A 25316-nucleotide genomic window follows, 5' to 3' on the forward strand; every position below is an offset into this window, starting at 1 on the left:
GTAGTAGTAGAGTATGTGAGGAGCGGGAGTTGTGATGATTTTGGATTAGGGGTCATTTCGTTTCTGCATTTGATCCTGGTTTTGTAGATCTGATCTGAACAGGGGCGAGGGTTTGGCGATAGGCGTATATTGCTTTGGGGAGGTTTTGTTGAATCGATGGAATTAACTAGTATATCTAAATGTATAGATATATTGCTGTAGAGAGCGGGAAATAGATAAACACTCTCCCTGGCGGGACTCTTTGCTGTATTTTACTTCTAACTTCTATCTGCGACGCTGTAAGAAGGGATGGGCGACTATATAGCGGGGTTATTATATAGCCTTGGAGATCTCCATACTCGCATAGGATTAGCAAGGGAACTTCAAGTTAGCTCCCATTCTTCTTCTTATTATCCAATCGTTTGTTAACGATGTACAGACTACATACAGCACACCAGCCCTGCTCCGTTTACTATATATATATAATCCATACAATCCACCTCTCCAATCCACATTTCGCACGTGAAAACACTACAAATTTTCACTATGTAATAGCGACGCTAGCATTCAAGTCGAGTACTCAGGGCTGAGTGAGAGCGGGGGCTATTTATGGGAGTGTGTTGTTGAGTGCGTTGTGTGTGTCGATGAGTGGATGCCTACATAAAAAGAAGCCGGTTGAGTTCAATATATGTATTGTCATCCTTGCAACCGGAGATGGCGGGCGTATGTAATTTGGGGTCTTCATCCTCAAACAGTTTTTCTTCAGGCAACTTGACGATATTGGGGTTTCGAAAATCATTGCTTAGTTAACTGCTGGTGGCTCGTTTTGTCTCCTCCAGTTCTCTCCCCTCCTCCGCCTCCTCTCCTGATACCTGATATGGGCGGAAGATGTTTCGGTCTCACTTGTATTAAGTGACATAATATGTAAATTAATCATTATTGTTGTTTTTTTTGGACGATGTAGAAGGGGGTTTAATAATAACTGGCCACGGAGATACATTAAATATGTACTCCGTATATACCTTCTTCAGCTTGCTGTTTGTATGTTTGCATGTCATAAGATAAACGTCATCGCATCAGATAAGGCTTCCTTCCCGTTCTCACCTCCTGAATTTTTTTTTTTTTTTTTTTTTTTTTTTTTTTTTTTTTTCCCCTTCCCCTGACTACATACAACACACCACCCATTCCCTTTCTATATCCCCCTTCTTCTTTTCTTCTCCCTCTGGTGTACGAGCAATCATGTTACCCAACTAGAAGATTCTAGTGTCTCTCCACTGCAAATGTCCCCCGCACAAATATTACCTTTGATTAAAAAACCAAAAACACCCCGCGATGCTCCCATCTCGCGTAAAACTTCTACACCACCACCATGATCATGGTCATGAACCCCCCTCCCACCCCTCAACTACTACCCAGATCCCGTCCCCCTCATCCCCTTCCTCCACCTCCACCTCCACCGATGACGTCGAAGACCTTCTAACAAGCTTCCTCCCACACCTCTACCCGGACGAGGCGCCATCATGTCTAGGGGAACCCGGCCAGACCGTTCTATACACTTCAGGCGCATGGGGTGATCTGACGGTTATGGTTCCCGATTACCCCAAGATAGAAGGGGGTGGGGAGGAGGAAAAGCTTGACAAGGGAGCAGAAGGTGTTGAGGAGGGAAGGCGACTCTTCGCGCATTATTTGTGGGGTGGCAGCTTAGTTGTTGCTGAAGGGATTGAGCGCGCAGTGGAGGAAATGGCTGGAGGAAATGGGGTGGGAGAAGAGGAGGGGAAGGAGAAAGATTTGATTTGGGATGTACGGGGTGAGAAGGTTTTGGAGCTTGGTGCAGGTAAGCTGCCTTTCTTGAGTTTTTGTAGTTTTTTTATTCCGTATCCCCTGGGTTCAGGGGTAAAGAAAGGGGAGGTTTTCGAGAGTCAAGAATGATTTTTTTCGAAACTTGTATTTTCTTCGCTTTCATCCGTTCTGCTGTTCTCAGTACTTCCAAGTTTATATATCTACTTATATATAAATTCAACTGCGTACAATTTTCTTCTCCTCTTTTAATCTGGTGCAAGAAACCAATATTGGAAAAGGAGAAGCAAAGTCCAGTCCTACACCTATATTCAAAATTTGCGTGCCCCTTTCGCTTTCCCCCCTTTGAATTATACCCGAATAAAACAACTATTTCCAAAGCCCCAACTGAAAAACCAACATACACCATGCAATACCAGGCGCGGCCCTCCCGTCACTCGTAAGCGCGCTCGCCGGTGCTGCCCAGGTTACGATAACAGACCATCCGTCCTCTCCTGCCCTGTACGGCGCCATCCAGGCAAACGTCACTAATAATATTCCCGAACATCTCCAGTCTAGAATATCCATACAGCCGCACGAATGGGGTGTGTTGGGTCTCGATGAAGCATCTTCCCAGGAAAACAAGGCACAAGCTCCCCAGAAACAGACCGCTTTGAAATTCACCGTGGAGAATCAAGCCTCATTTACCAGGATCATTGCGGCGGATTGTCTGTGGATGAGAGATCAACATGAGAATCTTGTACGGAGTTTATTGTGGTTTCTCGCACCACCAGCATCATCACCATCATCATCACCGTCGTCGTCGCCAGATGTAAATGGGGCCGTAGCTTGGGTAGTTGCGGGATTCCATACTGGAAGAGAGATTGTGGCATCATTCTTTGAGACGGCAGTGGCTATGGGTTTAGTTGTGGAGAAGATATGGGAACGAGACGTCAATGCGACGAGTGAGGAAGGGGAGGTTACGAGGGAGTGGATGTCTGTACGTCCGGAAGAGGGCCCGGAAAACAGGGCGAGATGGTGCGTTGTTGCGTTCTTGAGAAAGGGGTGAAATAGTAACCGTCATTTGGGATGTAGATTTTACATGTCTTTTTATATGTGATGGTTGTGATGAATTTTATACTAGGGCTCCAGAATAGCAGAGAGTTACAATTGAACCCCAGGCAAACTGGTCGTTTTCATGACGCTGATATCGAAAATGATTTTTTTTTTTTTATTCTATACTCTATTTTCATAACTCATCACCCCATCATAGCTTTTAACCCAGGACACCGCCCCCATTTTAGCTCCCACTCACCCTTCTAAAACAAATAGTACACACCCCCTGGCCCTCCTGCCCTCCAAACCGAAACTTCGGATAATCAACACGGTCCCATACCACCAGCCTACCCCCTTCCTCCGCTTCCCCTTCCCCCACCTCCCTCCTCGTAAACCACCTAATCAACTCCTCCTCCGTCCAATTACAGCTCGTAACAACCAGAAACCCGTCCTTGCGTACCAACCCCTTCACAATGCCGGGATACCGCTCACACACCCTCCTCTGCACCACGCGCGACCCCTTCATATCCACATTTTCCTCTCCTCCTACTCCCCTGTATGCTCCCCCTACCCTCGCTGCACCCCCGACATCCACCACAACCTCCTCCGCAGAAAGCGAAATGGCATCAAACGTCCCCTTATCTAGCACGATGTCAAACCCGCCCTGAGCAGCCGGGAACCAATCCAATTCCTCCACAGCTCGCTTGTCAAAGACATCCCACACCTCGAAGCGGATTGCCGGGGTACCACTAGTAGTAGTTCTAGCAGCAGTGTCCGCCCCACCGTCCCGCGTTGAGGAGGAGTCATGACGATGGTGATGCAACCGTCTCGCCAACTCGATGCTCTTGGGAGAATAGTCGACTCCGACCATCTGGCCCCCCGTGAAACCCCCCTCGTCGCGGAGGAGGGCAAGCATGCTGCCGTTCCCCGTTCCAAGGTCGAGGATGTTGGGTTGTGGTTGTGGTTGCGATTGTGGTTGCGATTGCGATTGCGATTGTGATTGCCGTTGTGTCTGTGTACTCGGAGTAGTGTTACAGGGTGCAAGCGGGAAGGATTCGGAGGTGAGGAATCTCATGACTTTTTCGGGCGCGTTGTGTTCTATGAACCAGGATGTGCCAGGGTCGTCGTCTCCGTCTTCATCGCCGTTGTACTCATCATCATCGGCACCTTTTTCGTCTTCCTCCTCGTTTCTATCATCGGCTTCACTCTCGTCTTTGGTACGACTTTGACCCTTGCGCGCCCGCGCCCGCGCCCGTTGCTTCGAAGATAGGTGAGATAGAGAGTTATCGTAGAATGATTCCCAGCTAGTTTCTCACATATTAAGGAAATTTTAGTCGGGGTCAGCTATTTTCTCCGTTGTATGAAAAATTTCTTTAGGATACCGGCATACGCTTTGGCGCGGGACAACGTTGATTGAGGGGTAAAAAATAAAAAACTTTGCTAGCCCACTTACTATTCCTTCGTGCCTAATTGGCTTGGTTCTAGGTGTGGTGGATGTCCATCTACACCTTCAGCATGAGTGAGAGTGGACATTGTGATAAATATTAGATATATATTGATTACCGCGTTTTGTCGAGAGTGACAAGCTTGCTTCTTCGGGAATTTAAAGACATCTCGTCATAATTTCACCCCGCCACTTGCCGGGATTGGAGCTAGCTTTTTCTGTGTTTAGCTTTCGGGGACATGCTGTCTTCTATAGCCTATAGGGCCGGGTCTTCGGGGCGCGGTTTAGTGGGGTTTAGTACGTTTCTTACTGAGTTCTTAGCTATCCCTTAGCTGGAGTCTAGGCTGGCTATCACCACCTGTAGCTACTAGTTATAGGCTTTCATACCCCTCTCCACCCCATGAGAAGTCAGCCTGTCGCCAAGCCTGCTAGGCATGATTCGACATCTCTCCACGCGATGGCAGCCCAAATGGAATATAAATAATTTATACAGTACGGAGTACTCCGTACATAACTTCGATCCACTATTGAACCATCTGAGACTCTTCTGGTCATCTTCTTAATAAGTCTCCTTTTATAATGGAGCACACTGATCTATTTCCGTGGATGTCTACGAAATGCAATTAATTTCTCCGCGTACGACACCCGAACCCTGGTCATTGGGTGGAATGAATAGTACTCTGCCTCTAACGGGTTCATGATATGATATGCTCCTCCCCCGCTCGCAGGGGGAGTTAATGTTGGCGGGGTGCCGCTGGGTAGGATCATTGAGGAGCGGAAGGTAGTAGCTGCACCATCACCCGCAGCATTCGCGGCCGCGCAAGAAGAAGAAGAAGAAGAAGAAGAAGAAGAAGAAGAAGAAAAGAAGAAGAGAAGAAAATATGGCGACGAAAGATGGCAGCATCATCGTCGTCCTCGCCACATATGCACCCTTACACCCACCCCGTCCAGCTCGAACGCCTAGCCAAGCGCGCGACGGTAGGACTATCGTGCGTGGGCAGCTGGGGGCTCCAACAGCTCTGGCGACATCTTCGTCGCCTTTAGCACGGCGGAGAAGGTCAGCCGTAATGAGCCGGAATTTATCGGGACGGTCAATGTGGAGCAGAAAGTGCGTGCCGTGCAGGATACGTCCATCAATGCGCTGTTTGAAGCTGCGGCGGACGCGACGGAGGAGGCCATCTATAATGCCCTGGTGAGCTCGGAGGATATGGAAGGGCCTGGCGGATTGAAGGTTAAGGCGTTGTTGGATCATGAGGTGCTCAAGGAGGTTGTGGGGAAATATCTGTAGAGGATTGATTGGCTTAATTAATCCTTTGTGTAGAATTGTATTGCAGGGCATTCTACTTGGTTTTGTAGTCTCAGAGGTAGGTTTGTTTTGGTTCAGGTTCCACTCCCTCAATACCTACCTCTTTTTCACTCCTTTCCCCTCATTATCATAGATCACCCAATTGCACAGAGCAATAAATTCATAAAAGAGGTACTCAAGTTGATTTCAAACCCTTGACTAATCTGTCATATTTCTTGGAAACTAGCTCTGAAACATGTTTAATTACATTTATTATTCTCATTCTTCACCAGTCCTGACATAAAAAAGAGGTTTGAAACATTCTCATATTCACTTCTCAAACACATGAAATATCAGAGTACACTCTCAATGAAACAAAGCATTTCCAAAAAGAAGTCATGCATTTGTGAAATGAACATGAGTCTTTCCAAGAAACATTCTTATATTCTCATTCTGAAACTTAGCTCTCTCTTTTATATTTAACATCTATTAAAGCTAAGCAGACTCTTCACATATTATTTTCTTTATTCTAGTTAATACCTTGATTTTCATTTTGACAAAGAAACAAGATATCAAAAAGAAAACTATTGCACAACAAAATTCTTAGAAAGAAGACTTTGAGATGAAACATCAAACTCATAAATAGCAGTAAACTGACATTGAGTGTAAAAAAAGAACAAAGCAAACACCAAAGCCTGCTGCTAGACACCCTTCAGAAAATGTAAAAATCAAAGAGAAGGTGGACTTTCTTTTTTTTTTATAAAAGACTATATAATATTAATACCTGTGCTATATCTCACTGACTTTAATCCCATTTTAAGTCATAATCATATCTCATTTCAGCTCAAAAGTGAGTGGTTCTTTTGTAAAAAAGAGAAAAAAGAGATTAAATCATTCATTTCATTTCATTTCATATCAACCAACAGCCAAAACAAGAGGGGGAAGGTGAAAATAATAAGAACAAAAAGAAAAGGAAAAGAAAGAAAGGAAAAGAGAAGAGAAGAAAAGAAAAGAAAAGAAAAAGGAAAGAGCGATGCAAAGATAAAAGAGAGAAAAAAAACCTTCCCCCCCTTTTTCTTTACCTCCGCCAAAATTATATAATAATAATTTATGGATTTTCCCTTATAATGCACCATACAGCACACAAAAAAGAGAGAAAGGCCAAAAACGGAAAAATAAAATTAAAAAAAAGACCCAGATTATTGTGATCTCACCAAGAACGCCGTCCCTCGCTTTGCGGGCGTGTTTTCCAGCTGCCCAACAACAAATTATCACGGAAGAATTAAGAAAAAAGGGCAAACGAAAAGGAAGACGAGAAGGAAATAGAAATGAGAGGGCGTGGGGGAGGGGGGCGGGGGGCCGGTGGGGGGGGTTTCCCAGCTACTTTCTTTGCCCTCATCCCCCGAATATCTCAAATCTCTCATTACATCCTCTCCTCCCCTTTTTGTCGGCACCGCTCAACATGCAAACTGCAGCAATAATAAGAAAGTCAACAAAAGCTAAAGGAAAAACAAACAGAACAAAAAAAAAATGGTATCAAAGAAATTCATCAATATTTCTCATAATAACTGGTTCCCGCCGTTGTTGCGGTGGTGACCGCGGATCCGCAGCGTTTGGAGGTGGTGAGTGACAGGCGCGAACGACAGGGGACATAACCTCTATCGACACACGATTGCCACTGCCACTAGGATTGGAATCATTCTTGTTGGTACTGTCGAGACGACAGGCGAGATCACCCGCGGCGGTGCGGGTGTGGGAGAATGGGGTTGTCCAGAACTCAGCGGCGCGGGGTGAGAGTATGGATGGCGTTGCGGGAACGTCTTGCATGACAAGGTCCATTTGGTGGACGGAGGTTCGAGATAAGGTTCGGTGGGACGGGATGGAGTTGTCCTGACGAGGACGACGGAGGGAGTGGATTGTCTGGTACTGTTCGCGGAGAGGTAGGGGGCGTGGGGAGACGTTTCGACGCTGTTGGCTCGTAATTGCCGATGCGGATGATGTTGAGTTTGAAGATGATGTGTGTGAGCCTGTCCAGCTAAAGGGGTTGGTGAATGGGTATGTCGTTGAGTTTTTTGAATTGCTGACGACTGCGTCGAAGAGAGGGACTGGGGGTCGTGGGGGTTTTGAAATTAAAGAAGAATTCCCTTGAGCTTCTGGTTGGGTGGTAGATGCTTTCGCATCTAGGGATCCATCAAACCATTCAGCCGGAGGAGATCGGGAAGGGCCCCGTTGCTGAACCCGTGTCCGGAAATCAGTCAGTTGATAAATCAAACTCATATTCGGCCCAACCCAACAACTCCTACCCTTTACAATGCTGTACATCGCATTGAAGTCTTTATCGGGATTTTTAAACAGACCATATGCGATGACCAGCGACGCGGATCTGCTGACGCCAAGTTGGCAATGGATCAAGACTTTTTTCCCTTGCGAAATCCTGTTATCGATCACCTCGCAAAGAGGATATAAGTCGTCGAGAATTTCAGAGTTGTGATCCCATGGTACATGTATGTACTCTGGCTCAGATGGGCGACGCCTTGGGCTTGCCGGCGACTCCGTCCCTATGGGCTGATGTTCGAAAGCAGACTTGAAAGAAATTTCTGACAGGGCAGTATCAGGTTCCGCCACGGATTGTCGCTGCGCATCAGGTAATGTAGCCTTCCATACCGAGACGACAGTATCCTGTTTCAGTTCTGCGTTTGTGAACGGGTTTGTAACCTCCTTGGCGACATTTATAACGACATCAAATTTTGAAGCTTCCTCGCAGCTTGGCTCCAGGTAGAGGTAGAGGCCGGTGTCATATATTAAAATAGGTCCATCCGGATAACCCTTATCGCTACCCTTCTGCGATTCACGTGAAGCTAGGTTATCCTCTTCCTCAACAAGCTCATGCAAAGCTTCCCTACTGGAAAATATGTGTTGTGCAGAAGGGGATGGTCGATCCAGTGAAACGCGATCTTCCCAAGCGCCTGGCATGGGCCGTTTCGAAGACTGGAAAAATGAACCCGGAAGCGCAAGAGAAGGTTTACTTGGCGCTGTTGGAGAGAATATGGAGTTGAGTGACGGTGACGACTCGATATGTCGAAGGGTGGGTCGGGTATTTGGAGTAGGAGGAACAACCTCTGAAATATTAGAAGAAAAGGATCGGTCAGTTTGTATCGTAAGATTTGGAGGTTTGCGACGTAAACACCTGGTACTAGATTGTATGGGAGATGCGGGCGCTGAGATATTAGGCGTGTTGTTTCTGATGGGGGCTGTAGCTATGGCTTGACGAGAGGACGCAGTCGGGGGTAATTTAAGCGATAAATTCTTCAAATTTCGAGCTCTGCGTGTTGGAGACTCCGGCTGAGGATGATGTTGAGTAGAGAAGGGTTGGTTCGGTCTGAAACACGACTCAGCGCTTAACTGGGCAGCCAGTCGATCGCCATTCGTAATACGTGTCATGGGTTTAAGCGATGGAAGAGGCGTAACAGAGGAAGGGGACTCCGGTGAAGAGCTTGGAGAAGCGTCCTGGACGACAGGGGAATCAAAAGTGGAGATAGTAGTGGTGGGGGAAGAGTCTGTCGATCCGGATGCAATGGACAGGTTTTCGCGTGGTAGATATTGGTAGGGTATCTGGGGAGGATTAAGTGCTGTTGAGCCAGCGGTCCGTGGACGGCTTAGACCATACCCTACCGCTGTAGCCTTGACGGGGGCAGTGGAAGTGGCTGAGGCGGATGCAATTGACGGTGCCGTCGTTGAGCCGCCCGCATCCATGATTATCCTTGGTCCCAAGCGCTTCTTTTCTCTTCCCTCATTGTAATAATAACTCGACCCATCCGCAACAGCAGTTGCAGCAGCAATTGTAGACATGAAAGAGGGAAACGACGAAGAGAGCGAGGGAGAGGCTGGCTGGGCGGGTATGTCCGACCGCGAGAGAGAACTAGATCTGCGTTTCGTTGAACCAATCTGTGGGCAGTTGCTGTGCTCATTCAGCATCTCTAACGACATTGCCGTATTATGGATGCCACATTGGACGTCCTGGAAATAAAGGGCTTTTGGACCTGCCACCTGCGCAAACGATCTTTTTAGGCATCTGTTAGCATTGACAGTCTTGGTATACTGAGTCCAAGATATCATGGCAGTTGAGTCGATGGGTTCGACAGCTGAGACCATCGCGGCAAGAAATAAGTTATGTTGGTAAAAGGAGAGGGGGAGGAATGAGGGATAAAAGAGACATGCAAAGTCACTTGAGGCCAGCATGACATGGTAAATGATACAACCCTTGATCACCACGGAAACCGTTTAAACAAAAGCGGGAGAATCAAGGTGAATCATGGCGCAGAGGGCGCCAAAGACAATAGGCGGGGGTAGGGCAACGCCAAAACATGCCACAAAACGACAATGGCAGAGAATAAGTATTGACCTTGACTTACGGTGGATATTCTTAGTATCTTAACAGAAACAAGGGCAAAAAGAAGGCCCAGCAAAACACTCTTGGCCCCAACAGCCAAGTCGCAATAAACTTATATCTCAGACCAGCAACGGTTCCAGATATGCCATTAGGTTATGCGTTATATTGGGCTGTCAATGCGTGGTACTTATCGTTAAAGTGTTTGCCCTTGGGTTTCTTCAATAACAATCGTATAATAAACGACTTTCCGGGAGGGCGCCCGCTTCGAAATGGAGGTGGATAGTCGGTCAAGGGCGAAACCCTTTGTTAGGGAAATTAGGGGATGTGGATCGGGAGGGTCGAATGGCTGGATAGATGGCTGAATGGCCGAATGGCTGGGGCTCGCGATGAGCCGTGGGACAAGTCGTTTCCACCCGGGAAAGACTCGAAAGTGCGTAAGTGAAATAGTGTAACCTCGTCAAGGTGGATGGGATGAAATGAAATGAAAGGAAAGTAGAAGAAGTGAAGAGAGTAGCAGCAGAGAATGGGCAGTGGAGTGCCGACAGGAGAGACACCAGACAATCTGGAATCAGGAGAGGGGGATCAAAAGGGGTTGGCCAGTAAGCAAGTTTGCAAGCCTAGAGGAAGGGGGTATTTCTAGACTGGATGGATGCTTGGAACCAGAGTGTGCAGGAGTGGGATGGAGGGGGAAGGGCAATACAGGAGGCCAAACAGCCAGTGTCTGGGAGAAGAGGAGACGAGAAGAAGAGAAGAGAAAAGGAGTATAGAAGTTTGAAGGGGAGGAAGGAGGTGATAATGATGACGACGTTGTGGAGAAGAAGAGAGGAGAGGAGAGACGACGAAGAAGAAGAGGAGGAGGAGGAGGAGGAGGATAAGTTGAGGGAGACGAGAGATGGAGCAGAGCAAGCAGCCGCATCGGACGTTACAGAACACAAACAAACACGGATACCATACCATACAATAATACACGATATGACAAGACATGCGAGACGCGAGCCAGCCAGGATGAGCAGGCCAGGGTCTTAGCGCTAGGTCGCGCTGCAGGGAGCCAACCACAAGTCCACAGCCCGTTACGTTTGCTCTCTAGCCTCTGGGCGGGAGTTCCAGGGCCAAAGGAGGTCGAAGGGACAGCTGGACAAGGGTGCGGTCGGGTCGGTGGAGTACTCAAGGCCCGGATCTGGTATTGTCAGCTCGGCGTAAATTACAGCAGGGCTGCCCTAGCTATCTGGTGGTTGGGTGCAGCTATTTTAAGCCCATCCATCCTCCAGCTCCAGGGACAGGGCCAGCGTCAAAAGCTCGTCACCAGAACGAATTCTTCTCCTCCAGAATATGATTATTACTTACTACACGTTTACCCAGGGACCTGAGGCAGCAGAGACAGAGTCATGCTTATACAACAGAGATTCACTTGTCTAACGCCTGTTGCCGTTGACCATTCGTGCTGCTTCGCTGGACCTCGTCGGACACATTCCATTGGCCTGTCCTGTCGGCTGTAGCCGCCGGAACGATTCCTGCTGCGGCCAATCATCACTCACTATCCACCTGCCCCGAAAGCCATCCAACCACCCTTGGAAGCCTTGGCCTCGTTGATTGCAACCATAACTGCTCTATATTTAGCCATCCCAGCCTGCACGAGACTGGCATTAGTGGTTCAGGGATATATTTGGGTTTGGGTTATTTCATATCCCAGACTCCCCTCGCATCGCAACGTGTGCGTAACGACTCTTGCCGTCATCACAAAATTCTAGAAAACGCTTGCGCATGGAATGGGATGAGCACCCTTTGGGATCCGCGGTCACTACTAGTGCCCATTAAGCATAGAAAAGAGAAGAATGGAATGGAAAAAAAGAGAGAGGAAGAAAACCGATCTTTCCCTTTACCCTTCCTGTCCCCCCCACTCTTCAAGGACATATATGCTCTATTTGCATTGTCACTCAGATGAAAATTGATTGTGCGCCTCCTACACGAAACGACCAGCAGTGCTCTCATATTGTTTCCTTTCAAGCATTTCTAGCCTACCTGAGAGTCGGTTAACGTCCTGCGAAACGATTCGTAGGAGCTGCAACCCGAACAGCAAGCGTCTGTGATTGAGAGCCGAAGAGGGAATAATGGTTCAAAGCACGCAAGAAAACACGCTCAGCAAATGATTGTTGTGTTTCGGTTTCATGTTTCAGAAAAGCGTTAGGTGCGCTTCTGTATTTCTTTTCCCAACTAACTATTATTATTATTGTGCTCTGACCGTTTTCTCGGATCAGCCTTGCCACATTCCAGATTTGACCGCCGGTAAGGGAGGGTGAATGAAAACGGCCTTGAGAACGTGCACCCACCCACAAGGCATTTAAAACCGTGGGTTTTGTTTTCCTAACCAACCCCCCTTTCTTCTACGGAACATGAACAAAACGTCAATGAACATCACGTCAATATCAAAATCATATAATACCGAGATATGCTCACCTCCTTGTATAGACTAGGCTGTACATTGGTAGTTACGATGACGTTAAGCTGCTCCTTTACCTCCCAACTTTCCACGATTTTCTCTTCCGTTTCCCTGTTTGCTACGCTGATCATAATAAGAACCAGGAAGGGGCTGTTTGATCGACATGCGCATTATTGTTTCGGATCATGCCTCATTGCAATCTGATCTTTAGCTAATAATGGATAGCTCCCTGTCGTCCGGTACGGTCCAGGTTTCCCCAAAGCTCAAATGAGCCAAGCTGGATGGATACTCTACAAATTAACTTCGAATGTCACAAAATCCCTTCAGAATATTCTGAAGTATTATGAGATTGAGTTAATTGCGATCTCAGTCAACTGTTGGAAAAGCCTAGACCGACCGGGTTTATTGAATGAAGTTTTTCCTGGTTAAAGTCCTAGAAGCGCCGCAGTCATCAAATCGGTGTGTGCTGCTGACAAGAAGTGGGTGTTCAGATGGACAGATTACGCGTGCACACTGCCAGAAGAAGGCATTTTGATCCCAGCATTCTCAATTACTGCTGGGTAAAGAATTGAGAGACTCGTGTTGAAACTGGAGCTTCATCAGTATTACCAAAAACATCACAGCACTGCTCAATAATGAAGACGAAAAGTAAGTATACTGAGGTGCTCTCTTTAATTGTTTTCTTCAGCATTTTATTGGGAACGCAAATTCTTATTTAAGGTAGTATTGACTGCTTCAGCGGTTTAAAAACAAAACCGTATAACTCAATTAACTCTAATTAATCCTGTACCAGGGTCCTGAGTTGGTTACCCTCTGTCTCCTTCCCTCTTAATATTGCCTGGAAAGAAGCACGACATGAACTTCTAGCCGAAAATTATGTTAGCTGTGTCTCATATAGTGCCTGATCCATGTTTCAAGAGAGCTGAAAGGGGGGGAAAACGGGAAAGCTTGGTCATTTGCCCGAAGGGCTAATGAGGAAGATTTTAGAGCCTGCGTGCATTGGCGGTTTATCTGCCATATTCTACATGTCCATATGTAGGAATGGAGAGAAACCATAGAATTCTGAAGGAAGGAATTGATATTCTTGGCTAGCATCTTCTCTCGTGTTGATATTCACTAAACATTACAGTAACTAGGTACTACAGAGATATAATTAGAAAATAATGAAAATAGTATTCATTACGATCCTCTTCTGCATACATCCGTATAGAAAACTGCGTGACGCAACAGGATAGCACAGTCTTCATCATTTCACCTCGAATTGTTTGTTTCCGGAATGCCCAGCTGCCTCAAGGTGGAGGAGTTCGCCCATCACCAGCCGCAAATATACGTCTAGTAAACCCAATACACAAATTACAAGAGGGAGGTAAATACCAAAACAGCGCATTGACGTAATAATCCTAGAGGAAGGGGTGGGGAGGTCCAAAAATAGAATCAAGCCTCCTCCCCGCCTGCTGTTGCTGATTGGACTTTTGAAGGGATCATCAACGCCTCGCACATGACTTGGGAGAAACTTAGCCTGTTTGAGATCTGAAACACTCCAGGTTTCCTTGATTTGAAAATTTTTCTGATTCAAATAGTTAGGCGGAGAGAAAAAGCAAAAAGAAAACAAAAAAAAAAGGCCTTAACATCCACCTGGGATCATATTTATTAGTTTTGCTTTTTTTTTTTTTTTTCTTTTTTTTTTTTTTTTTTTGAGTTAACAGATGTCTACCTGGGCTGACTCCCACAAATGAAGAAATAACTTAAAAAAAAGAAAAAAAAATTGTTGAGTGGACACGTCTATTTTAAGAGCAATGTAATAAAACGCTCGTCCTCATTATACGGAGGATCCTCTCAAAAGTTTTTGATTAACGCTAAGAGGGAATGAGATTACTTTATGCTGGTAACAAAGTTACACCTTAATAAAATTCTTACTGCTAATCAAAAATTTGAGAGGATGCTCCGTATCGTTGAAGCGGTCAAGTTCCCCAAATTCAGTCACAACTGAAACCAGACATTCTAATAACAACCAACTGCGACTCATGAAAAAGTTTGCCTCTTACAAACTTCCAGCTCTCAGGGAGCCCTGGCCCTGCTCAAACCAAATTTAAGATTCAAAACAAGTATCTTAAGTGAGGAGGAGATGAGATATTTAGAGATCTGATAAAATACGCTGCAATGCCGCAACGTTACGTGGTGGCTAATCCAGAGGCAAAAATAGAGCGTGGTTTCTTGTTGCTAGCTTGTAAGCTAAACAGTTTGGATGGGAGCGAAAAATAACATCAGCTTGTTCTATTTATTCTTCTTTCACTTGTCATTAGCGGTGCACGCGTATCTCTACAAGAACATACATTCTGATGCTGAGATTGCGCTTTCTAATTATAAACTACAACTTAATTTGTAAAAGTGAATCAGCGTTTATGTATCTTGCATCTCTGCTACTAATTAATTTAGGTATGATCCATACTCCATACTTTCCGAACTTAGAAGTAAGAGTAAGTAAGTGGGAGACAAAAAAAGAAAGTCGAAAGATTCTCAACTCTTGGTTGCTACAAGGATTTCAGATTCGGATAGCAAGAAGGGAGACAGGGAAGAGCCGTTCTCCAGTGCTCCTGACTGTTTCTTGAGTAGGTGAAAGGGGAAGAAGGGCTTGCGGTTGATTTCCTTCCTGTCCCACCTAGATAGATGAATATTTACTGCAATTTGAAATTAGTGGACCGCATTTTATATTTCCCGTGTGATGCTCAAACCTAATTTCGTGAATTACTTGGGGAGACATGCTGCTTTTGCTGGACTGAGTGCTGGTCTGCTCACGGCGGAAAGATCTATATACATCTGAGTTTCAATCTAATTTGCCCGTACCCGGCAATATAAACTGCGATATAGTTCTGCAAAATTCAGGAAGTTAGTTTACACACGGATTCTCCCGTAATTTCCCTGACCCTTAAAATCCAATTCAATAAGCCATGATGTCATGACGCTGTCACTGTTCAGCCTTTTGGAGAGTAGAGTGGATCCCGCGGCTCATGAGAGCGGTAATTGGGCTTACTGCGATTGGCATATGAAATTTAGCCGCTCGGTTAAATGATTAAGGTTCTATGGAACCTGCCAACTCAATTGGCATAAACATGGATCTATATAGATCTCAAATTAACCTTAAAACTTCGTCACCTGTATACTCTTTTAGGGAGTTTGTTTAACACCGTTGCACCGACTTTGCCAGCTCTCTTACATCATCCACTAAACCAGCACATCGTGAAGATTTGGAGCAGAGCTTTAGAATCAAAGAACGCACGATACCACCGCTAAGAAATGTGCTTCTCAAAAGGAAAATCCATCCGAATAATACCACCATATCTAATCCGGATGAAGATGTGAGAGACTTACAGCATCGAACGACGGGAGGACGAGTGAGGGCGAGGAGTCCTTATGCAGAGCCAGATTATATTAGTTCTCACGGCAAAGGAGAACAATTGACCGAGAAGAACGTAACTAAGGGGAGTGAGTTTGTTTAAATATCGCTCGTAGTTGAAAAACTAACAGTGTGCTAAAGATGTTAATGCCCTTTCCTGGATCCGTGCATATGTTACTCTCTTAAATTTTACTTCAGTGAGGATACGGTGAATTTGACAGGGAGTAAAGAGTGGAGGTGAGCTATAGTTAGAAATAAAGAGGAGGACAGGTGGTAGAATAAATGAATGAATAAATTATGAGGTTCATTGTCCTTGGGTTCTGATGGAAAGGGGTAAAGTAGCAGGTATCATAATAGGAAACTGCTCTCAAAGTATCTTGCCACCTGACCAAAGGGTTTTCGTGCTCGAAGCAGATGAGGATACATTCATGGTGTATAAAGGACGTGCTTATATTCTCACTTTTGAAGGAGCTTCTAGTAAGTTTGGGCAGTTACCAAAATGGTGCCGCACATCAAGCATTTGCTGCAAAAAGAGAAGAACAGAAGGAACTGTGGTCAACAGCAATATATCAACTGCTGTAGAGGTTCAAGAACACCCACGTTTAGCAACTGCGGTGGAAATTGGGCCTAGATGGCTGCCAAAGCCCCATGTGTAGAGCAGGAATGCTACAAAGCCCAAGATAGATGACATTGACCGTTAAGTGGCAAACCTACATATGTCAATGGTTCGTGAACTTGTGAGTTGAAGTGGTTCAAGCACGCTTGAATGAAGACTCATGGACGCATACAAGGCAATTCTTTCAGAGCAGCAAGTATATTTTGAATGGCAATAACTTCGAGTCAACTGTAGATTATCCTATAAAAATAGAATGTGAGAATTTGTGAAAAATTGCTATTCAAGGTTTTAGATATCTGCCTTGAACCACTTAAGAGATACAGCACTTCGCTGTGTTGCTTTGTAAATAGTGTGCTTCATGGCCAATGATGTTGAAAAAGCGCCATCAGATTAAATATTAATTACACTTGGCTTATCAACAGTGGATTCCCTGTGCAGTCAGACACAGTTTATATCTGAGTGGCGAATAAGGTTCTCATTGGTAGGAGTTCAATAATATCAGCGTAGCAAGGGATGAGTGCTGAGCAGGCTCTGATTTATGCTTCTGGGTGGTATTCTGAAACTGGCACGCAGCCCTCTTTGATATAACCCAAGGGAACGTCTGGTGGCAGAAAGGACCACGGTTATACTGTTAAGGACACGTTGGTTTTGGCCATTGGCATACCTTCGGACGATTGGCAATGATATGGCTATGATGTGAGAGTTCATTCGAAGGCATTCGCAGAGGGAGGGGTATTGCGAAACAGAGCCAATCATAAGGTGCGAGAGGGAGAGAGGGGTGGGATGATGACGAGCTCGAAGCGGGACGGTTGTTTAATTCAAGTGCGTTCAACAGTAACTCTGAGATAACGTACTTCTAAATTTTTATGTAGTAGTTATTCATGCATTGTCCATCTATATCAGGGCGTGCGAGCAAGCAAGTCCTATATGTTTCCATTGCTCGTAACAAAATATATGTGCCGCATTCCCGTCGGCGCCGAAGAAGAGTATGTGCGATGAGCGTAAGTTCAAGAACTGAGATGTATGTACTTTGTTCAAGGAGGTTAGTTGTGTTGGAAACTGTGCAGCATGGCGTAAGTGGTGGGTGTTGACAACTGGCTGGCAAATCAGGCGAGTTACACTCGTACGAACCCCTCCAATTGTGCGAAAGTCATGGCGTATCAAATGTCAATCAGACCAGGACAACCCACAAGCAACTCGTCGGCTTTCTCCGTCACAAGCTTAGCTTTTTCTCCTTTTCCTTTTTTACGAAGGGGAAGAAAATATTTTCAGGAATAGGTATCGGTCAACAACAGAAGCGAAGGTTCAGTAAATGAAAGTGTGGAGGGATGAGTAGGCAAGAAAAAGCCACTGTTTCCAAAACCGCTGGCGGTTTCACTAGCATCTCAGTGGCTGGGGCGAAGGAGGACGATGTAGACTAGGCCGGGGGAGATCGACAGATAAAGAAATCCTCGCCTCTTGGGTTCGTCAAGTTTTCTCCCTCCCCGTGGTACAAAAATGTTCCTCAGCCTGGAGGGCTGGAACGACTGCTGTAACTACGGATTAGAAGCCGGCAGCGAACAAACCACAAGTGAAATTAATTAATTCAAGCCTAATCCGTAAAGAGAGAGTTTAGTGGGCATCTTGTTTAGGCGAGTAAGGTTGGCGCCTTTTTTTTTGTATGAAATTGGTGCGCTCTATGCGAGGAAGCGAAAGAGGGGGTTTGAACAACTACCTAGGGCTTCATGCTGATGCCCGCAGTGTCCTACGACCAATTGGTATTTCAAAATTGGCGAATCCCATCATGGTTGACGTTTGAACATGTGGGACTGGCCCCGAGATGGGGCTAGCAAACGGCGGTCCTCCGAATCTAGGTCTATAACTAGAATATCTTGCAATTTCTGGTGAGCAATATTCGAGCCTAGAGACGAGGATAGTAACTATAGGAAGATTGAGATTTGTACTCTTTGGAAGACATGCTTTTATGTTTTTATTCTGTTGAAACTCGAAGTCTTTGCTAAATTAACTTAGCGCTTAGGCCGAGCAGATTAATTAACTATGCTTTAGCCTGAAAGAGAGGAAAGGGAAAGGGGGGCCATTTTCTTTCTGTCAGGGGCTATATTTCGGGGATGAGACGAGAGGATGTAGTGGTTTAACCATCTAGAGGAGATTCTATCAGGACTGTACTCTGTATGGGGAATAGAGATGTAGATGTAAAACTGCCAACACTCCCCAGGCGCATTTCAGAATCGAGTCTGCTTGAAACTGTTCCCGCCATCAGCGTAACCAGCGTCGTCGTCGTTGAGAATGAGACCGACACACAGACAAGGCGATTGTCAGACCACGGGGCGCCACGCTATGAAATTGGTCATGGAGTTGATGAAATAATACCTCCAGGTTACAAAGTGCCCCATACCTCCAGCAGGACTAGAGGAAGTCCCCCTGGGTATCCATATCCATTGTCCGTGCCAGATGCCATCCATCCAATCCAATAATCCCCTTGTTGTGCCCAAATGCCCCGACTAAACAACAGCTCATCCGCTGCATTTTCAGTCATTTTTCGACTTCCCGCCCAGATCCAGGCGTGCGGAGTATTTCTGGCATTTTCATTTATAGTTCTGACCTACAGCGTAGTGATTTACTGTGTACTGTTCCTTGGAATACTCCTTGCTCTCCTGAATGTTCTCCCTCCAGCATCCCCATCCCCATCCCCATCCCCAACCCCAACCCCCATCCCCAGCCGTGTGTCGTAGTCCGCTCCCGCCAGGCCAGGCCCACCCACGCAATGCGCCTGGAAGCTGTTTCTTCCAACTCCAACTCCACCTCGACAATTACTGTGACCGAGTCTGCTAACAGCAAACATGACAAAGAATGGATGCGCTCTCGCAGACTGACTGATCCTTTGACCAGCCAGCCTGTAGAGGCACCGCATGTAGACCGTCGTTCGTCGGATTCTACCACTCGCCTCTTGCAGACTCCGAAATCAACCGCCAACTTGGCTGTGTATACCGGCAGCAGTAGCAATTCCTGTCCCATCAGCTCTGCCAGTCTATCTGATCCTACGCTCGCCTGTTTTTCTCCGCGCAAAATAAATGCCCTGAAGCCTCCTCCTACACGGACCACGCCAACCAGCATCCCTACCCTACTGTTGCAGACACCCCGGACCCAGACAACTCGTGACTTGGATAAATTATCCCCATCATCTGCCAACAACATTTCCGCAATATCCTCCAGCACCCCTACAACCGCCTCTTCTTCTACAACATCACACTCGCTAAAACCTCAACCCAACGTCGAGCCAAAATCCCCCCATCAGAAAAGGTCTCCCGCGTCTCGCAGTTCGTGCGGAATCGAAACGTCAACCGGCCCGCCGCCTGCGCTTTCCACACAACGCTCGTTGTCCTACGATAAATCCCGCCACAATACAAAATCAAAAACAACATCGACGTCAGCAACACCTTCTTCTTTCCACAGACCAAGATCTTTTGGGGGTACTGCAAGATCAAAAACCAAACTTCAACCTCCTCGTCCGGCATCTAGCATTGATGCAGTCTTGAAACCAGACACGTCCCCTGCGACAGCCGGTGAATTGCGACAGCGCGCGACTCTACCAATTGGATCAAGCACAACTACGAAGCGGGAAAAAGCCAATATGACTCTCTCAGCCACGCGCCTGGGTGGAAGTTTTTTGGGTGGCAGCAGTCGTGAACGGGGCCATCAGAGCACAAGCAATGGGAATACGGACACAAGCAGCAAGGAGTCTCTTGCCGAGGATGGCAAGTCCAAAAATGAAGACATTTTCTTGAATATTGCGAAAGCAAATTCCATCCGCCGCAGTTCAACAACGAAGACTGAAAGGAAAAGGGTAAGCTCTGTGTTGCATTCACCAGAATTGTTTGTTATTGTGTTTCTCATTTCTCTAGACTTTATTTGCGCATTCTTGTCTGCTTTACCTCTCGTTTTTCTCTACATTTCTCTATACTTCCTCTACTCCTTTTGATATCGCCTATCTAGCTAACTGTCACAATTCCACAAGTCTAAATTTGGTCTCTCCGGCCTGTCTTCACGTACGAGTCAAGCCAATGAGGAGGTTCCTTCTCCCCAGACTCCCCGGTTCGACTCTGATCAGGTTACACCGTCACGCTCTCAGGACGACTCCCCTTCACTGGGACTTGGCTCTTCCTCACTTCGATCCCCTATCGCGTCTCAACATCCAGTGGATGAGAAAAGTCGACTTCGATACTTTGGTGTTAGCGCAAGATCATCTATTGGTCTTCCTCGGAGCAGACTCACTCGTACAAGCCAGGAACCGTCCCCCGAATCTTCTACGAATTACACTATTGAAAGACGGGGTTCCAATGCCCAGGAACAAGTGCAAGGCCAGTCGCGCACATACAGACAATCTAATCTATCTACTATGCGAACCACCCAAAATTCCTCTACCGCGGACACAGTAGCCGAACGATCTAGGTTAGAAGCAGAAAGATCGAGGCTGGATGGCACAGAATCAACCCTATCTACAACTGCCCCGTCTACCGTCTGGGATGAGTTAGATGACTTGAAGTCTAGAATTCGTAAATTGGAGCTGACGGGGAAATTACCACCGTCATCTGCCGCTGCAATGTCTAGTGTTTCTGGTGAAAGGCCCCGCACTGCAACGACGACAGTGACCACACTCTCTTCTTCCCCAAAACATGGTCGAAAAACGACGTCTCCACCACCAGAACCGGAATCAGGCGCTGCAGCAGATCAAGTACACCCTTTACTTAACACAGCTTTAGCGAAAGCCAAACCCATACTGAATGCCGATGTGTATCGCGCGCTTGAAGCAACAGCAACAGACGCCTTAACATTGGCTACTATTCTCAGCTCCAACGCGCCACAGCACGGAAGTGGTATGTCCGTTGTTAATGGAGCGAGTGTTTCAGAGCGGCAGGTGCGACGAAAGGCGGACAGCTTGTGCCGGGGTTTAACAGAGTTGTGTTTGGTATTGTCAGATCAGCAGTGGGAATCTATGCTGAAAACAAGACCGGGTAGTCCAGAGGTGACATCTAGCCAGTACCGAAGGGATGGAATTGTAGATAGGGAGTCGATAACGCCGACTATCGCATATCGTCGAAGCGCCAGCCATGAGCCAGAGGACATTCACCGTGGTAATACTCCCACAATGCGACTGGCAGCGGGCAGTCGTTTGGAGACGCGGCGAGCAAGCATCCTTAGTCTGAGTACAGGACCTACACCCAGCCGAAACAACCAGGAACAAACAAACCAGCTTCCTCCATCCAGCCTTTCAACTCCTCCAAGCCGTCTCAATCGTTCTTCTATGACACTTCGTAACCGAAGATTGCAAGGTGAAGAAGAACCTGACGACAAAGCGTCTGTTGTCTCCCGTCCTATTTCCCGAGCAATGACTGAGATCAACGCCGGGACAACTCGTTATTCACCTAGAGAACGACGCCATTCGCGCGAGTATACTTCCAATCATCCGCTCCCGGATCAACAGCACGTGTTACAGCAGCTATCCCCCCCACAACAGCATACCGATCAATCCCACTCAACCCCTCAAGCCCAGTCAAATATCCCAATGCGCAGGAATTATGGTACCCCAGGTACGAGCCTTCCAACAACCACGCACACGAATATCCAGCCTGGATTCCGAAGATACGGCGCAGCCTCTTTAAATACGGGTACCAAATCTGCGGAAGGCTCACCGAAAGACCCTAATTCCGCAGGGACCGGCTTGGGCTCTAAATATACCGGTTTACTCCAGTTACGGCCTAGAACAAATAGTACAGGAATGCGGAGAATAAGCATTAGACACCGTCCGTTCGCCTCGACTGATGGTGATAATGAACTTGATTGATAAGACCACCTGATTATTGAATTTTGCGTGTTAACTGGCGTTTGACATTTCATCCTTTTGATTTTAATTCTCCGCATCGTTTATCGGAGTACATGGAACATTTTGCTACACGCGTGCATCCCTCTCTGACTTGCTCAGAAGTCAGTTTTGCTTGTTTTCTAACCCCTCTTTTTTTTTCTCATCCATGCATACTATTAAACGATCATGATTTTTGCCTGTCTGAATTCTATTTCAATCCTTTCTTTCGTCTCATCGCTTGTTCCTGTTGATGGGTCATCGCTGGAACGAAGAACCTTTTTCAGGCTTGGTAATGACGCAATTAAATGAAGCCTTAGGCCCCAGCTCCCTCATCCATTTCCCTTTTTCTTGTGATGGTATCCTGAACGAGGGATGCCAAACAACCGAACATGCGCTCATATTCAAGATACATTGCTTCCCGTCTCATAGAGATCTATAGAGATTGTACTGTTTGTCCCTTTTATTCCACCAACGACACACCCTTGAGATATTCATTTTGTCCGTTTCTCAGGTGATTTTGGTTTCTTCCTTTTCAAATTTTAGTTACCTATTTCAGATCTACCCCTGTTTCTCACTTGTATTTTTTGCTTACACACATACCTCTACATTTTTTATGACTTCTTGTATTTAGTCATTTTTCTTGTATTGACACTGGATTTCCTTTCTCCCTGTAGGACAGACCACCCTGGCTCAAAGCCAGTTGCGGCGGGGAATTTCGTCCAATGTATGTACAGGTTCTTTTTGAAGAGATACAGCCTGCTGTTGAGTCTTACTGTTTACAATGATATTCCATTTGGCGCTGTTTACTATCAACCGACTTAGCCTGAGCCTGGCTTTAATCGTTGCTTCAAACCAGATCACACTGTCCGATCTTTCCTCGTCTAAGCAACCAGCAGCTCCTCTCCATACTGGTCTAGAAAGGCCCCCACGCATTTGATAAACCTGTCAACATCACCCTCTGTCGTCTCTAACGTCAAAGCCATGTAGCCCCTCATAGCAAGATAAACATTCTGGTCCAGCATATGGTGATAAAACAGCGCCTGCCACGCTTCTGCAGCATCTCCAGTAAACCGCACGGTTATCAGGCTCCCATACCCACTTATAAACATTCGTGGAAGGGTCTTGGTCTCCCCCTCCCGCTTCTCTCGATGAAACGTATCGACCTCCACAAACCCAAACCCTCCACTTAACTCACCACCCGTCCTTACATGTTCACCGATAATTCCCCGATCAGCAAGCATACTCCAAACTCCGCCTCTCAATCTATCCCCCAAAGCATTAAGCGCCTCAACTCTTTCCCTCGTATATATGCCCAGGCCTTCGAATCCGGCCACCATCGTCAATATGTTATTATTAAAAGTCCCGGCATGGCTCAATCTCCCTTTCCCTCTCCCCTTCCCCTCCCCCGGACCTGCAGGTAAATACAACTCCATAATCTCCCTCCTGGCCCCGAATGCCCCGAAACTCATCCCACCACCAACCCATTTCCCCAACGTCATAATATCAGGGTTGATACCCAAATACCTCACACATAATCCCGCAGGTCCCAGTCGGGACGTCATCACTTCATCAGCGATGAGGAGCGCGCAATGCTCGTCCGCAACCTGCCGTAGGAAGCTAGCGAATTCCTTCGTGGCGGTCCGACAGCCGCCGGCGCCTTGCATGGGTTCGAAGAGGATTGCAGCAAGGCTATTGCTTGGATCGAGGGAATCGATAATTGCCCTCGTCTCCGCGATGTTATTGTATGGCGCCATGACGAAGTCGTGTGGGAGATTCGTGGCTGCGGGGCCTGCGGTGCCGCCGCTGCTCATCACTCCGCTGCCTTGATCGCCATTTCCGCCGACAAGGCTCATCGGAAACGTAAGTGTTGCGCCATGGTATGCGTTGCTGAAGACGAGGATTTTATTCTTCGTGCTACTCGTCCTCGTGCCATCGTTCCCGTTGTCACTACTATTAACAAACGCCAAAGCCGTCGCAATCGCCATTGTATTCGCCTCCGTCCCCGAATTCGTAAATCGCACCATCTCCACCCCAGCCTCCTTGAAGCGGTCACACACACGCGCCGCAAAAGCACACTCATGCACGCTGATGCCGCCGAAATTCCATCCACCTGTCATGGCGGTTGATATAGCATTGGCTATACGCGCGTTGGAGTGGCCGAATAGGCCAGCGCTATATTCTCCGAGTAAATCAGTATATGTGTGTCCGTCTAGGGAGGTGAGGGTGCCAGTTTTGCCAGAGGCGATGGTGAGGGGGAATGGGGTAGAGAAAATTGAGGAGCGGGTGTTTCCGCCAGGCAGGTGTTTGAGGGCTTCCTGGTGGGCGGCGTAGGATCTGGGGTTGCGGGTTTTGTAGCGGCTATGGGAGGCGTGGAGGCGGGTGGTTAGTGGGGATATCATTGTTGTTTTAGGATTTTCTTTCTCTTTTCTGCTGTGTGATATTTTGCCCGGGCGCCCCCGGGGGGGGGGGGGGTTATTTATTTTATTCCTGGTGCCTATACCCGTTCCGTATTTGAAGTATGTAAGTTTCCTGTAGTAGTGGTGGGGTGAAGATTAGAAGATTATCTATATAGATGTGTATTCCATGTTGTTCCAGTAAAATGATAGTTCTAAAGGCATGGAAAAGCGACGGGAGAAGATCCAACGGGCGGGGAAGCTCCAGTCGTGCCGATCTTGGGCGCCAAGTCGAACAAGTGACAAAATATAACAGGCCATAAATTTATATATTTGTATAATGGAGAATAATTCCATTGCGGAACTCTCGGCCAAGATGAGAAAAGTGGAGGCAATCACTATGACCTCGGGTACTTGCCGTGAAGCGCTGTTCTGCGTTGGACATTTAGCGATCGTCCTGCCGCCAGTAGATATTACGACATTTTACGGCCGTTTTCCCACCCGCCTAAACAGAGCGCAGACTTCCACGGGATAACTTACGCTCTATAGCTCTGTTGGGAACACAAAGAGAAGAGAGCTTTTCCTGCCGCATTTCTCATGATATCAAATTCTGAGTAAACAGTCACCCATAGCAGCCGGTTTGATATGTTGTTTGATATCTGAAACAACTTGCTCCTTTCCTAACT

The 25316-nt window shown here is 46.8% G+C and overlaps 9 protein-coding genes across 9 annotated transcripts; 5 read left to right on the forward strand and 4 right to left on the reverse strand.

Moving 5' to 3' along the window:
- Window positions 1–1126: 1126 nt before the first annotated feature.
- On the forward strand, window positions 1127–3036 carry BDBG_04942 (nicotinamide N-methyltransferase). Its single transcript, XM_002625032.2, has 2 exons — window positions 1127–1813; window positions 2196–3036. The coding sequence occupies exons 1-2, from the start codon at window positions 1312–1314 to the stop codon at window positions 2822–2824; spliced, it is 1131 nt and encodes a 376-aa protein (XP_002625078.1). The 5' UTR covers window positions 1127–1311; the 3' UTR covers window positions 2825–3036.
- Window positions 2747–5656, reverse strand: BDBG_04943 (S-adenosylmethionine-dependent methyltransferase). The gene is made up of 2 exons (XM_002625033.2): window positions 4265–5656; window positions 2747–4115 (listed from the first exon to the last, which is right to left on the reverse strand). Exons 1-2 carry the CDS (start codon window positions 4342–4344, stop codon window positions 3056–3058), a joined length of 1140 nt encoding a protein of 379 aa, XP_002625079.1. The 5' UTR covers window positions 4345–5656; the 3' UTR covers window positions 2747–3055.
- Window positions 4763–5849, forward strand: BDBG_04944 (D-aminopeptidase). Its single transcript, XM_031721914.1, has 2 exons — window positions 4763–5244; window positions 5300–5849. Exons 1-2 carry the CDS (start codon window positions 5150–5152, stop codon window positions 5541–5543), a joined length of 339 nt encoding a protein of 112 aa, XP_031578428.1. The 5' UTR covers window positions 4763–5149; the 3' UTR covers window positions 5544–5849.
- Window positions 5760–13009, reverse strand: BDBG_04945 (protein-tyrosine phosphatase). Its single transcript, XM_002625035.2, has 4 exons — window positions 12385–13009; window positions 11275–12311; window positions 9953–11107; window positions 5760–9600 (listed from the first exon to the last, which is right to left on the reverse strand). Exon 4 carries the CDS (start codon window positions 9525–9527, stop codon window positions 7077–7079), a length of 2451 nt encoding a protein of 816 aa, XP_002625081.2. The 5' UTR covers window positions 9528–9600; window positions 9953–11107; window positions 11275–12311; window positions 12385–13009; the 3' UTR covers window positions 5760–7076.
- On the forward strand, window positions 10301–10956 carry BDBG_04946 (uncharacterized protein; the record flags this gene model as incomplete). The annotated part of the gene is made up of 2 exons (XM_031721915.1): window positions 10301–10364; window positions 10571–10956. 2 exons carry the CDS (start codon window positions 10301–10303, stop codon window positions 10954–10956), a joined length of 450 nt encoding a protein of 149 aa, XP_031578429.1.
- Window positions 13010–13613: 604 nt separating the features above from the next.
- BDBG_17100 (uncharacterized protein) lies at window positions 13614–13754 on the reverse strand (the record flags this gene model as incomplete). Its single annotated transcript, XM_031724891.1, has 1 exon — window positions 13614–13754. One exon carries the CDS (start codon window positions 13752–13754, stop codon window positions 13614–13616), a length of 141 nt encoding a protein of 46 aa, XP_031578430.1.
- Window positions 13755–15323: 1569 nt separating this feature from the next.
- On the forward strand, window positions 15324–15973 carry BDBG_04947 (uncharacterized protein; the record flags this gene model as incomplete). Its single annotated transcript, XM_031721916.1, has 3 exons — window positions 15324–15384; window positions 15599–15850; window positions 15960–15973. The coding sequence occupies 3 exons, from the start codon at window positions 15324–15326 to the stop codon at window positions 15971–15973; spliced, it is 327 nt and encodes a 108-aa protein (XP_031578431.1).
- A 2167-nt stretch (window positions 15974–18140) lies between these two features.
- Window positions 18141–25010, forward strand: BDBG_04948 (uncharacterized protein). Its single transcript, XM_002625038.2, has 2 exons — window positions 18141–20221; window positions 20393–25010. The coding sequence occupies exons 1-2, from the start codon at window positions 19142–19144 to the stop codon at window positions 22217–22219; spliced, it is 2907 nt and encodes a 968-aa protein (XP_002625084.1). The 5' UTR covers window positions 18141–19141; the 3' UTR covers window positions 22220–25010.
- On the reverse strand, window positions 23119–24636 carry BDBG_04949 (beta-transaminase; the record flags this gene model as incomplete). The annotated part of the gene is made up of 1 exon (XM_002625039.1): window positions 23119–24636. The coding sequence occupies one exon, from the start codon at window positions 24634–24636 to the stop codon at window positions 23119–23121; it is 1518 nt and encodes a 505-aa protein (XP_002625085.1).
- Window positions 25011–25316: the final 306 nt, after the last annotated feature.

Source organism: Blastomyces gilchristii (assembly GCF_000003855.2).
Source record: "Blastomyces gilchristii SLH14081 genomic scaffold supercont1.8, whole genome shotgun sequence".
In the NCBI taxonomy this organism is placed as follows: Eukaryota; Fungi; Ascomycota; class Eurotiomycetes; order Onygenales; family Ajellomycetaceae; genus Blastomyces; species Blastomyces gilchristii.

Bases quoted from the DNA above. Each gene is read 5' to 3' on its own strand.
- BDBG_04942 (XM_002625032.2), top strand. From the start codon at position 1,312: ATGCTCCCATCTCGCGTAAAACTTCTACACCACCACCATGATCATGGT. The intron at 1,814-2,195 runs GTAAGCTGCCTT...ATGCAATACCAG, and splicing joins GGTTTTGGAGCTTGGTGCAG to GCGCGGCCCTCCCGTCACTC.
- BDBG_04943 (XM_002625033.2), bottom strand. From the start codon at position 4,344: ATGTCCACTCTCACTCATGCTGAAGGTGTAGATGGACATCCACCACAC. The intron at 4,116-4,264 runs GTAAGTGGGCTA...GTGAGAAACTAG, and splicing joins CAATTAGGCACGAAGGAATA to CTGGGAATCATTCTACGATA.
- BDBG_04944 (XM_031721914.1), top strand. From the start codon at position 5,150: ATGGCAGCATCATCGTCGTCCTCGCCACATATGCACCCTTACACCCAC. The intron at 5,245-5,299 runs GTGCGTGGGCAG...CGTCGCCTTTAG, and splicing joins CGCGCGACGGTAGGACTATC to CACGGCGGAGAAGGTCAGCC.
- BDBG_04945 (XM_002625035.2), bottom strand. From the start codon at position 9,527: ATGTCGTTAGAGATGCTGAATGAGCACAGCAACTGCCCACAGATTGGT.
- BDBG_04948 (XM_002625038.2), top strand. From the start codon at position 19,142: ATGCGCCTGGAAGCTGTTTCTTCCAACTCCAACTCCACCTCGACAATT. The intron at 20,222-20,392 runs GTAAGCTCTGTG...CAATTCCACAAG, and splicing joins CGAAGACTGAAAGGAAAAGG to TCTAAATTTGGTCTCTCCGG.